Raw genomic sequence first — 13352 nt, forward strand, 5'->3', positions numbered from 1 at the left:
TTTACAACTAGAATAACGATTTCTCAAATTGAAAACTGTGTTTCCAAGCATTAAAAGTTTAACGCAAACTTTTAATGCAGTTTATATATTGCAATGTGGAAAAAACTAAATCTGTTGCTTCCCTTAACTTTTCCCTGAGATGCAGAATTGGAAGCTCACTTCAGCTTTTCTCTATCTAGTATAACATTCTGTGAAGTAGTCTGGCTTTTAAAGTAATTAGGGTGAGGACAGGCAATCTTCATTAATACTTTGATGCATAAGTGGGTCAAAAATGACACAATGTGGTCATTTTCTTGCAATATCTTTGCAGTGAAATGTTTTTATAATTTCACATTCCAGCTATTCCTCAAAAATATGTTTTTGATATCATTCTATTTAAAGTTTTAAGTTCCCTTTCATACTTAAAAAGAAAATGTAATATTTGTATTATTACTCTAAGGTTTTTATCACCGATAATATCATACAAGAGGTAATAAAGTGCACAAACTCAGAGGGACAGAGAGCAGCAACAGCTGGAGGAAAAGAGTGGAAAAATGTTTAACAAAATGGATGTTTACGCTCTTCTATTGCTGTTCTGTGTAATATTCTTTTTTCAATTATCAAGATGCTCAAAATCTGTTATAAAGTGAAAAATAGACATATTGCAAGCATGAAATTGTTCTTGTGTGGACAAAAATATAACAATGCAAATTTTTCTTTTCAACCAAAATGGTATAAAAACACATTGGTTATTATACGGGTCATTTTTGACTCACATATGGAAGAGTGTAGGGTTTAATCACTCATGAATCTAAGGGTTAAGGATCATTCACTCAGTACAATTTGGAAAAATAGAAAGACAAAGAAGGAATATTTTAGCTACTAAAATAATTTACAGCAACAAACTGTGTGTTTGAGTGACCAAGACACAAATTGAAAGTGACTTATCTTCTCCCAGTCACACCAGCCACAGAAATCTGAGATTTGAGGATCAGAGTGTTTTTTGACATTGGCTCAGGTCTGATGAGGCTGATTAAAATTTAGGGTGGACAAAGGCCTAGATAACTTAGTTATATCGAGGAGACAAACAGGATATTGTAACTAAAATCAAACAAAAATGTCAGAAGAAATTGCTTCCCACCCTGATGAACTCCACATAAAAGCCCAGGCTAGTCAGACTGAATATGGATGTAACTGACTGGGAGGAGACAGAAGTGACTGACTCTGTATCTTGGCTCCTTTCGTAATCTGCTGCCATTGGCCAGAAACAAATCACCTGCAGGCCGGCAGTTAATCCACCGATCACTACCTCATACCTGCACACTCACATCATTCATTCACTCAGTTTTGGGAATGACTATGAATCACAACAGTCATGACGTACGTTTTGAGACTTGTTGATCTCAAACAGGTTTTGTCCTCCATTACGTCCACTGAAATTGCTCGAGGGAAGATTTTCTTTTCAAAACCCAGTATAAAGACTTGAGGAATGAGTCAAACAGTGTTCAAGGGCTGGCCATTCTCAGACTATTACTCATGCTGTGGTGACACCATTTCTTGCTAATTTTAAGAGTTTTTTTTCCCCCAGCAAATCATAGCAAGCCAAGAACACCAAAAAAAAAAAAAAAAAAAAAAAAAAAAAACAAGCACCCTCTCCTTTAAGTCCACAACTTCTCAAACCGACACAAGAGACGAGGCAGTCAAATGCATTTTATAATATTTATTGCATTAAGGCATTTTATAAAATAGAGAAGTAGCCTTGCAAGGTTGGCATCAATGACACTTTAATACAGTGGCAGGGTATAATATTTGCCTAAAACATACCGGATTTAACCTTTGGAGACTAATGCAGCGATACAAACACCTTCTGCTGTGAAAAGCAAAGCGCAGTGAACTATCCCATGATGACCCACCACCAGTAATTATTAAAGTGTAAAACCAGAGGGAGGATGCATCAACCAAGCTGTCAGACGATCGAACAACATCTGTACCAACACTTTCACCGATGTTTCTGCATTTTACCTAAACCCCGTGAAGAATGGAATATTTTCCCCAATATTGTGTGTTTTGTTAGTTGGCATTGTGCAATATTGGTTGAGGTAATAAAGTGAAAGTTAAAAAAACAAAAACACATACAGTACAGAGTCATACTGACACCAGAAATGTAAACTACTGTTTGTAACTGCATCAAAACTCCCAGGAAAAAAAAAAAAAAACAAACACATTTGTGTGCAAAACAAGCATAAAATGACCAGAGTTTTTCCAAATAACTAACAGCACATCAACCTCAAGCAAAACTTAACTGCAATGGTGCTTGATACAAGAACAATATTTTATGACATAATATACCCCTAAGTAGAAAAATAGACCAAGAAAAATATTTTCTGAAGCCTCAGTAGAAAAATATTGCTGGACATTCAGAGACTAATAAGATTTGGCCAAATATAAATGCATTAAATGGAAAAATGCGAAGGAAATTAAGGTTAAATCTTTGATCGTTTCACTGCATTTGCACGTGGTCATTAAAATATTTTCCTCTTGGCTCTCTTCGTCCTCCTTTCACTCAGCTGCAGGCTCAGTTGGCTCAGCTGCAACATCTCCGTCCTCATCGCTGTCCAGGCCGGTGCGATTCAAGGCGCGTCGCATGTTGTAAGGTAAATCTCCACGTCTTTAAAACAAATCATTTAGGCACAGTCAGGGGCAGTACAAATACTGCACACAAGCAGAAAAGACGACACACACAGAGTTATTGAACAATGAATGAAGGCTACAAGACTACAACTGCGTTTGTAGTTGTCAGTGATTTAGTGCTGCACTTCAGGGACTCTTATGCAGTTTCAGGCAGGATACCTCATCTGCTGCTGCTTTGACATTTAGCTGCTGGATTAGCTCAAGCCCCAAAAGATTCCTTCACTTCCCATAATGCAACTCAAGGCAGTTTCTTTTTCAGTGCACCTTCCCTGCCTTGTCTTGACAGAGATGCACCCAGAGCCACAGAAGACATTATATGCCATTTTCTGCTTTAAAACTGATGCAATTCAACTTGAACCTACTCTTAATTTTGAAAATAGCACTACTATGCACTCAGACCTCTGGATACATAAATGAGAGTCTCCTCTACCTGAGTTTGGACTTCAGAGTGCTGACTTCACGGTTCATGGCGTCTGCTGACTCAGTGGCGTCTTCCAGCTCCCTCTGCAGCTTCCTGCGGTAGGCGTTGGCTCTCGTCAGCTCCTCCTCCGTCTCCTCTAGCTGACGCTTCAGCTGACGCATCCGGCTGTTTGTCTTGTCCGCCTGCAGACAGGGGTTTCGTTTAGCGTGAAGAACATCGATCCAGAAGCGAGTGCCAAGAACAATACAAGCAGATCAGCAAGGATTCACGCCAGGATCAAACTACACACTAAGACGCTTCTCTTTCCTTTTTAAAGGACCCATATTGTGCCCCATTTTATTAAACGTCTGATGTCCCCAGAATGTGTCTTTCAATTATTCAAAATACTGCAAAGATGGTAAAAAATTTTTTATCCCGACTGCCACTTGTTTCAGCCCTGTTCTAAATTGGGCTGTTTTAGTGTCTGTAGCTTTTAATGCATCTGAGAGGCTGCTGTCCACGACCCGCTCAGGAAGAAGACCCTCTCTGCACAGCTCACAGCAGATGACACATATGCAAATGACTTATTGATTCTAATTTTCACTCCAATTCTTTCTCTCATCTTTATTGGGGATTAGGGTGTGTTAAAATGCAATATATATGTGAGCACAGAGAGCAGGAGAGAAGAAATCGGATGCAAACACTAGCTGAGCACAACAGGCCAAAAAAACAAAAACAAAAACACTAACCCAGAATGCTTTTTTTATTAGTTGTAGATTTCCACTATCTCTGAATGTTTCTCAGCAATATAAGTTGTAGAGCTCTGACATGTTGCCTGATCTGATTAAATCGATGGTAAAATGAACACATTAGCAGGACAACAGACTAGCACTAAGGATTTTCCAATTGTTGTGGTCACAATGTCACCGATGACAAAAGCAAACCACTGGATCGTCAGTTCCTCAGATGCTTGGAGTGCATGAAAACTCGCGTTCACTCTTGCAGCCAACAGCAGAACATTTCGTGTGTTTTTTTTTCTTATGGAGACATTTTGGAGTTAGTAGCTCTCGAAAGTAAACAAACCAGGTGGACTGTGAGGCAGCTGCTCTTTCTAAATGACTTATCTTGAAAACATCAGGCAGTGAGGGGGCAAGATTATACAAAGCTTGAGTCAGAGGACTATTGGTTCCTCAGTTTAACATGACTTGTCAAGCTGGGAGGCTATCTAGATGTTAGGGGCTTGAGAAATGGCAGAAATAAGTGTTTTTATGTCTTAATGGTTTCTACTTTACACACATCTAAGTACTAAAAATGTATTTCCACCAAATGGGGCCTTTAAAAACTTGGAAATCTAAAAGGAGATTTTTAACAAGGCTTACCTGATCTTTGTATTGGTCCGTGTTGCGCCTTTCGTCATCAACCTGTAGCATCACCTCCTTCAGCTTCTTCTCTGTTCGCCTGGCCAGCCTGGAGGCCTGCTGGCGCTCCCTGAAGTGAGCAGTAAAAGCAGACCGATGTGAGAAAACAAGCCCAGTGTTGAGATGGAGCACAAAGGAAATTTGCCACAGACACTCACTTTGACTCTATGTCGAGCTGTTCTTCCAGCTGAGCAATCTTGGCCTCCAGGGTGGTGATGGTGGACTTATACTTGGACTTAATGGTTCCCTCAAGCTCCTGCAGCTTCAGCTTCAGCTCCTTGTTCTGGCGATCCAGGTGGGATCGAGCTCCTTCCAGCCGCTGGGAGGTGCTGCGCTCTGAAGTCAGCTCTGTGGTCAACTGCTCAGCCTAATGTCACCAAAACACAGAAAGATGCTGTTGCAGTAAAACATATCCTTGTCTTTTTGGGAGTTTTTCCATCTTTGAGTTTTGGGGTGTGGAATCTTAGCCTGATCTGCATCTTCTTCACCTTTTCATCACTACTCATTCTAAACACAGGGTTCTATTGTGATTCCAGTTTTGGTCAGCAGATAGTGAGCTGCTGACGGTTTTTACCTGCAGTGTGCTTCTCTTCATGCGGTCGTTGACCATCTCTGTGTTGATCTGCTCCTCCTCCAGCTCCTCCTCCAGCTGGGCGATACGAGCCTCCAGCCTCCTCTTCTCATCAGCCAGCAGAGAACTGAGAAGAAGAAGAAAAATGACACTTAACAGACAGTACTAACACAAACCTGAACATTCATTTCATTCAGTCATTTTTTTTAACAATAGAATGCATCTGACATTGAAATGTGAGATTCTGTTTCAGCAAAAATACATTATGGGAGTACATGTTTATTAGTGTATATATAGTACAGGTATTGCTATCATTTGGTTCGTACTTCTTGGTGTTGCTGTTGGTGATCTCATCCTGTAGCTCGTCTCTCTCCGTCTGGACTTGTCTCTTGACTCTCTCTGCAGTGGCAAGATCCTGCATTCAGCAGAACACGAGTTAACTTTTTTCAAAGCCTCATGCTACAAAATGTTGGGACAATGCGCAAAACCACTGCGGCAGATTGTTAAACATATAAACATCATGATGAATACAATATGTGGACTTTTAGAAAAAGCACTTTGTCCTTCAGTAAGTGTAATAAAAGAAAGTTTGAAGCAGAACACTTTCAAAAATGCAGAATTTCAGAGGCTCAAAATATAAATTCGAGAATGTTTTCATAAAAATGTGTATAACTTTCATCTCTGAACTGCAGCTCACATGTTCATTACACCAACATCAATTATTTGTCTGAGTGCTTCTGTCTTTTCTCCTCCAGAAGAGTTAAATAATCTAAAAGTTCATTCAATTAATTCATTCGTCATTGTAGACATGCTACATACGTACTATAAATGCTACTGGATACCGTTTCTGTTCAGGGCACAAGGGAGGTAACATTCAAAAAAAAAAAAGCACTGTAAAACAATCCCTTGCTTCCTAATGAATGGTATGATAATAGCAGCTTTCTAATTGACTTCTGCATAATTATATCATCCCCAACACTATATACTTCATCTATGAGTTTAAATCCCTGAACTCGGGTGCTTTCACCACATCCAGTCAGTCTGATTTTTTTTTTTTTCCCCCTTTCTTACCTCCTGGAAGTGCAGAGCGTCGGCCTCCAAGGTTTTGTATTTCCTCTCAGACTCCTTGGCTGAGTTGACAGCTTCGTCTCTGGCCAGACGAAGCTCATCCAGCTCCCTCATTTGTTCTTTCATCTGAGCCTGTGGAGACCAGTGCTGATATTAGATTCTTATCATAGCGAGGGGTTTTCTATGCAGACAACATCCACAACTCTCTTCTAAAGGGGCAGGTGTTTAATCAATAAAACTAACATTTTTAGATTGTATAAATCACTGTTCTGTCCCCATTTATAACTAACAGCTATAGCCATGTATGAAAACTAACTTTTTCAGTATGTTAGACATAAAATACCAGTATGTGTCTGATGTTAAAAGTATGCAGGTTTCATCAGAAAATAAACTTTATTTGTATAGCACCTTTGAAAAAAAGCTGCAAAGTGCTTTACAGTAAATCTAGGAAATAATGGAAGCAAATTCTAACAAAATCCTGAGCATGCCGTGTAACAAGATAAAGTGGCTGTCAACTATTTTTTAATATTAATAACATGCTGTAAGTTGTTTTCTTTGTGTTTTAGTTAATGTATTATAATACCTGTCAACTAACATTGTGATAGTAACATCGGGCTCCAGTTACGTTGGTTCGTTTTGTTTTTTTCTTAAAATTTTGTTCATAATAATTTCCCAAATTTGTGATGCAGTTCTGCAAAGTACATCAATCTTTGGTTCGCTATTGAAATAGTTGTGTGAATGTCTGTGGATGCATGTTCTTACCTGAAGTTTCTTCAGCTGTTTAAGAGCCTCGTCGCGGCCTTTGCTGGCAGCATCGATCTGTGCTTCGAGCTCCATCAGGTCCATCTCCAGCTTCTTCCTGGATGAGAGGGCCTGACTGCGCTGGCGACGTTCATCCTCCAGCTCGACCTCCATCTCACGCACCTGAAGCAGACAATATTAAATAATCCATCTATTCTCTATACACCGCTTAATCCTCTGTACCGTCACGGGGGGGGGGGGGGGGGGGGGGGGGGGGGGGCGCTGGAGTCTATCCCAGCTGACTTAGGGTGAAGGTAGGAGACACCCTGGACAGATCACCCATCTACCACAGGGTTACACAGAAAAACAAACAAGCACACTTGCATTCACATCTACAGGCAATTTAGGATCAGCCGTTAAACTCCGCATGTTTTTGGACTGTGGAAGGAAGCCAGAGTACTCAGTGATAAGCCACGGATGCACAGGGAGAACATGCAAACTCCATGCAGAAAGCTCCCAGGCTGGTACGTGAAGATCTTCTAGCTGCAAGATGACAGTGCTAACCACAAAGCCACTGTGCTGTTCCAATATTTAATCAGTTTGTGAAAATTTTATTTAATTCCCACAAATATAGTTTGTGAAAATGCCAAAACTGTGTTCCAGATACTTTAAGTCCTCTTGTACCTGTTTAACGAGCTGCTTCCTCCTCTCCTCTCCCTGCTCGTCTCTGGCCTGCAGATCTCGGTCAAACTGAGCCTTCATGGCCTGCATGTTGACTTCCAGACGTAGTTTGGCATCTTCTGTGGCCTGCAGCTCGTCCTCCAGCTCCTCCAGCTGAACTCGCATCTCCTCCAGCTGCTGCTCCATGGCACGCTTCGACCTTTCCAGCTCATGGGCCTGCAGACAAGTAGTTCACAACGATACACATGCAGAGTTTTTATGCAGTGAAGTGCATCAAGGATTAAAGATTCTAAGTTTAAGGGATCAGCAAAACCAGTGTCCAAAAATCATTCAGCTCTCCATGCACCACAAGACAACAGTGTTTTCTCTTACATTCTTGCCAGTTTCATCCTTGGAGGAGATCAAGACTTCCATCTCCGCTTTGAGTGATCTATTGGCCCGCTCCAGCTCGTCCTTCATGTCCATCATGGTCTCCAGCTCGCGGGTCAAATTCAGCGCTCGCGTTTCCTTCTCCCTGACTTCAGCCTCGGCCCTGTCACGCTCCTCAGCATACTGAGTAGAAATGGCTTTCTCCTCACTCAGCATCTATGACAAAGGAAACATCAGGAAGGTTTAAGTTAAAATCCATATTACACAGAATTAAAAATCACCTGCAAAATATCAGCTTTTAATGATGAAAAACAGCTGCTTAATTTCCCCCAAAATAATCGAAGAGGTAGCTTAAGAATTAGGAGAAATGCTTTCAGTTCACACATTTTTAATCCTGTATTTGACAGAAAAAATTAAAGTAGCAAATTTGAGATACATGGTTTACACTGGAGTACAAATAAATGAGTGATATGGATTTACTGAAACTTGGGGGGGGGGGGATCACTGAATATCTGATGAACAGTAGCATCAAAAACAAATCACATGTTCATAATGTGATAGAATAATGAAATAAATACACAGAAGACATCCATTGACTCACATTTAGCCAACATAAGGTGGGCTAATTCATTATTGTATTAATTGATATATTCAGTGAAAACATCACTTATTTTAGAAGAGGTAACATGTTTTATGTTGCTGGAACCTGACGAATCTACAGCCAAACTGTCCTTAAACATAAATTTATGATGATGATAAAGGACAGTTTCTGGCTCATTTTAGCCTTGCCAGTATTGTTATCTGTTTAGCATGTTTAATCCATTGCCTCCTGTTTCATATGCAACTTTTCTCATGTTTATAAGCTCCTACAAGGTGACCCAAAAGTTTGGAAACAAAGTTTAACTGCAGTGTCTATTTGAGTTGGGGGTGCATGAATTCACTCTTACTTTACCCATTTTTGTTATAGCATAATAAAACAAGATGACATGTTATCAATATCCTCCGCCACATGTGATGTCTATGATTCTATATCCAAAATAGTGATCAAGGGCCATAACTCTGTTAAATATTATCGCACAGGTCTCATTTTCGAACTTCATCAAGGTGTCCATGGTGTGAAGCTACACACTAAATTTCGTAATCCTAGCTGTAGTAGTTTCCGAGAAAAGCTGTCCCCTTCATGTCGGACGGACGCACAGACGGACGGACGGACGGAGGGAGGCCAAACCTATATCCCCCTTTTCCACTTCGTGGAGGCGGGGGATAATAACTTAAAAGCATAGTATATGCCGAGTGCAATAACTCGGAAGAAAAATAATAGAACCGTAAGGTCCAGGTATGCTGGAGCATAACTTCAAAATGCAGGCCATCAGTGTCAGATTTCAAAACTCTTGATAGTAAAGTATCTGACAGTTTTAATTTTTTTTTTTTTTTTTTTTAAACATCCAAAAGTACTATGAGGCAACATTTACTGGCCAGTTTGAGGAACCTTCATAAGCATGAATGAAGATACATTCCAGAAGATACTAGTGTAACCAGTTGGTGGAAACATTCACAACTTTGTACAAGAAATAAACATGAACATGTCGAAATATGTTTTACACTAATCTGTTACTCTTCTGAATATATCTGTGGTACTGATTTATTGAAATAACATTATTTGGATTATAGACTTTTCATTTGTTTCCAAACTTTTGGGTCACCCTGTAAGCTCCATTGGGCTTACCGTACATTGTTTTCTTTGTTTCTTTTTTTTTTTTTTTTTTTTTTAAATCAGATGTATATTGAGACACATTTTCGTCCAACAAACTCTTTCCTTCAGGCGCAAAATTTAAAGTCGGGATGATACCTGATCAAACTTCTTCTGCTTCTTCTCCAGGTTGGACACCACCTGCCTCAGGTTAGACTGATCCACCAGCAGGTCATCCCGCTCCTCCTCCACACGGGTTTTTCTTTTGTCCAGTTTGTCGTAAGCGGCCGACTTCTCCTCCAGCTGCTGCATTAGGCTGTCCATCTCCCGCTGGATTTTTTTGCGGCCCTCCTCTGCCCCCTCCAGCGACGACGTCTCAAATTCCAGCTTCTTCTTCATGTCTGTCAGCTGAAGGCAGAAGAAGTAAAGCAGGAGAATTAGATGGACAGGAACAAAACGTGGGTGAGCTGGGAGGCTTTTCTTGACTACTGGCGACTGCTCTCCTCATTACACCTGTTGTCCAATCGTCTTCAGTCAATACAGAAGCAGGACTTTACTGTAGCCTTGATTCAAAGTAAGCATTCATCAGTCACACCTCCATGAAACATGATTGTTTTGCTTTATCCTGAGGTGTGTCGGTAGTATTCTCACTAAGCATTTTTACTGGTTACTGGACACTCAGACGGTTTAAAAAGTCGGCAACAACACAAAATATAAATGAAGAGACAGAGAAAGGTATTATGGGTAGTAAGCAGTAGACCAGTGTGGATAAATATCCATCAATTCATGATGTAAATGAACAAACAGACCTATTTATCAATCATCTATCATGGATAAAAAGACAAACATAAATACATAACATCCATGTATATCTATCATCTGTATCGACCTTTCGGATTAGGGATGGACAGATGTAGAAATATTGATTTAACACCCATAAATCCAATATCCATCTATAATAGGAAACTGTATTAACTATTAACAGACTTGACAATTCACTTCTGCTACTTGTGCGTTCATGAGAGATGTGCATGTAGCTCGTATTAAACACGATTAATCCTATTCAAATATTTAAAATGTGTTTGGTTGCGTCTCGCTCTCCCCTACTGATCTAAGACTAAATCAACTCTTCTGAAAACTGTGCCAAGCGAATGTAAATGTGTTGAAGCGTGACACCGTTTACCGACCTGAGCCTGCAGAGAGGAAACCTGCTTCTCCACGTTCTTCTTGCACTCCTCCTCTTCCTCCAGCATCTCCTGCAGCCTGTTCTGTTCGTCCTCCAGCTGCCTCAGGCGGGTCGACAGCGAGAGTTTCTGACGGGTTTCCTCCTGCAGCAGCTCCTGGAGTTCAGTGAAGGAAAGATCACAAAGTGAGAGAAGTACCACACAGTCTCGTACATTCATTGCTCAGCCTATACATGGTTTAGATTTCTGCAAAAATTGCACCATGGAAAGTCATGCAGCAAATTGCATTACTAGTTCTTGTTTGCAGTCGTACCACTAACGTACTGGATTACATTTGATAGTGAAGAAATGTGAACAGTTTAGGTTAAAACCTGAAAGCATAAGGCATGCCTTTTTCTACTATAATCTGCTTTTCTGAACAGATTTATGGTTGTTTATCTGTAATGAATATTGGGAATACTAACTAACCCATGTATTACATCTGTGTGAGTAAGAGTGCAAATTTAGTTAGTTGTGTACTCAGGATTAATACATATTAGCCCGTTGCCAAGCTGTGAAGCATATATTGTTTGAGATTATGATATAATTACAACCAGAAGTAACAAACATATGCATTTATGTTTGTACCTGTGCATCCTGCAGCTGAGACTCTACAGAAGAAAGGTCTTTGCTGGATTTGATGCTTTTGCCCTCAGCTTCACTCAGGAGGCCGTTTACGTTGTCAAGCTCCGACTGGATGCCAAATGGAGAGAATACATACATGCGTGAAACCACATTTGTGTCTTCGTAATCACTTTTTATTCATCTAATCCTTCACTCCTTACAGAAGCACCATCACAAGCATCCCTCATGTTAACTCCATTCTCTATAAGAGCATTTATTCTGACAGTCTGCTCCATCCGTACCTGCATCTTGGTGATCTTGTCAGCAAACTCCTGCCTCTGTCGCTCACTTTCTCCAAACTTGACCTGCAGTTCTTGAACCTGGGCTTCAGCCTTCTTACGACGGTGCTCGGAGTCTCCTTTGCTTTGTGTCAGAGTCTTCAGCTCGATCTGCAGCTCATTCCACTCGCTCTCCAGGGCCTGCTTGGCTTTCTCCACCGACACCTTGTTCTGCAGGAGCAAACATATGAGCCACGTTACCAGTGTTTGAAGATTTTTTAAGTATTTTTGTCTCCCTGATCACAGTAGTCATTACCCTTTTGGCCTGTTCCAGCTGCTCGTTGATCTCATCAAACGCCTGATTGTGTTTGTGTCTCATGTCGGCCATCTGCTGCTCATGAAGCTTGGCCTCTTCGTCCAGCGTCTTCTTCAGCTGGGTGACCTCCGTCTCACGCTTTGTCCTGGGTAAGCAAAATAATAATTAAAAAAAAAAAAATGTCAAGATGTGAGAAAGACTTAAAATTCTCACAAGACAACTCAGAACATTAGTATAGAAGCTAAGATAATCTTTGGCATAGCTGATATAATTTGAGAGTTATCATGTAACAACAGTATGTTCATATATTATATTTATTTTATTCTATTTAAATTATTCTTAGTAGTAGTCTCTATTTAAGGAACAAATGTTTAAAATCCAGAATACAAAGTGCTTCACATTGCAGCAAAATAAAAGCAGAAAAGTCACATTCATCACAAGGTTTTAGAGGTAATAACATTGAACAAAATAAAAAACAGTTCAAAGGAAATAGGCAAAAGCTCTCTGATGTATGCATGTTTCAAGATATAGCATGACATAATCAAATATGTTCCATTTTCATATTATATTGCATTATAGTTCTATATTAAAATTGCCGATACAATACATGTGAGGCAGTTAAGTGCAAATTAAAAGGCATTTGAAAACTGAGAACTTTTTGCCAACTTATCATTTCTGTGATTCTTTTATTATTTCAGAACTCGGATTGTAAAAGCTCAACTGTTACCTGAGCTCCTGCTGTGCTGCAGTGGAATCCAAAGTGTCCTCCAGCTCGGTCTTCAGGGCCTCCAGCTCCTCTCCCAGGTCTCTGCGGTGTTTCTCAGCCTTGGAACGAGCCTGCCTCTCCAGCTCCAGGTCCTCCTGCAGCTCCGAGATCTGGGCCTCCAGTTCCCGGATCTTCTTGTGGGCCGCGTTCTTGGCTGCAGCCTCCTCTTCAATCCTGGAGTCGTGATGAAGAGAGGGGACGAAATGGACATAACGCTACTCTGTAAAACTGCTGATCTAAAGCTTCAGTGGATAACTAAGTGACTGTCCTTTTGGTAGTTGTAGCTTCTGTTAAAAAGAAGCTACAACTACCAGCACTTTCACTACAATAAAACCCCAAAATTCAACATATTGGACTGACTTGGCCAGTGCAGCGAGAAGTTCCTCCTCTTTCTTGGCCAACTGAGCTCGAAGTTCAGCGATCTGAGCCTGCAGGTCTGCAATCTGGTCACTGAGCTCAGTGGAGTCTCCCTCAAGTTTGCGACGATTCTTCTCCAACTCCTGACGTATTTTCTCCTCTTTTCTCAGACGATCTGTGTAAAAAAATAACAGATAAAATTTTTTAAATGCAAATATATTGTATATTTAATTTGCATTA

The 13352-nt window shown here is 40.5% G+C and overlaps 1 protein-coding gene across 1 annotated transcript in view; it reads right to left on the reverse strand.

Annotated features, from left to right (window-relative positions):
• Positions 1-1684: 1684 nt before the first annotated feature.
• The window catches only part of myh9a (myosin, heavy chain 9a, non-muscle), a 34176-nt gene continuing 22508 nt past the window's right edge, over positions 1685-13352 (reverse strand). Inside the window, exons 27-43 of the mRNA XM_051946104.1 lie at positions 13116-13287; positions 12717-12929; positions 11990-12134; positions 11698-11904; positions 11420-11524; positions 10796-10948; positions 9768-10016; positions 7922-8134; positions 7553-7765; positions 6890-7051; positions 6131-6259; positions 5386-5474; positions 5063-5186; positions 4647-4855; positions 4450-4558; positions 3101-3273; positions 1685-2647 (exon numbers count right to left, since the gene is read on the reverse strand). Coding sequence (XP_051802064.1) covers positions 2539-2647; positions 3101-3273; positions 4450-4558; positions 4647-4855; positions 5063-5186; positions 5386-5474; positions 6131-6259; positions 6890-7051; positions 7553-7765; positions 7922-8134; positions 9768-10016; positions 10796-10948; positions 11420-11524; positions 11698-11904; positions 11990-12134; positions 12717-12929; positions 13116-13287 — 2774 coding nt within the window. The 3' untranslated portion in view covers positions 1685-2538. The remainder of the gene's footprint in view (positions 2648-3100; positions 3274-4449; positions 4559-4646; positions 4856-5062; positions 5187-5385; positions 5475-6130; positions 6260-6889; positions 7052-7552; positions 7766-7921; positions 8135-9767; positions 10017-10795; positions 10949-11419; positions 11525-11697; positions 11905-11989; positions 12135-12716; positions 12930-13115; positions 13288-13352) is intronic.

Source organism: Acanthochromis polyacanthus, chromosome 3 (assembly GCF_021347895.1).
Source record: "Acanthochromis polyacanthus isolate Apoly-LR-REF ecotype Palm Island chromosome 3, KAUST_Apoly_ChrSc, whole genome shotgun sequence".
In the NCBI taxonomy this organism is placed as follows: domain Eukaryota; kingdom Metazoa; phylum Chordata; class Actinopteri; family Pomacentridae; genus Acanthochromis; species Acanthochromis polyacanthus.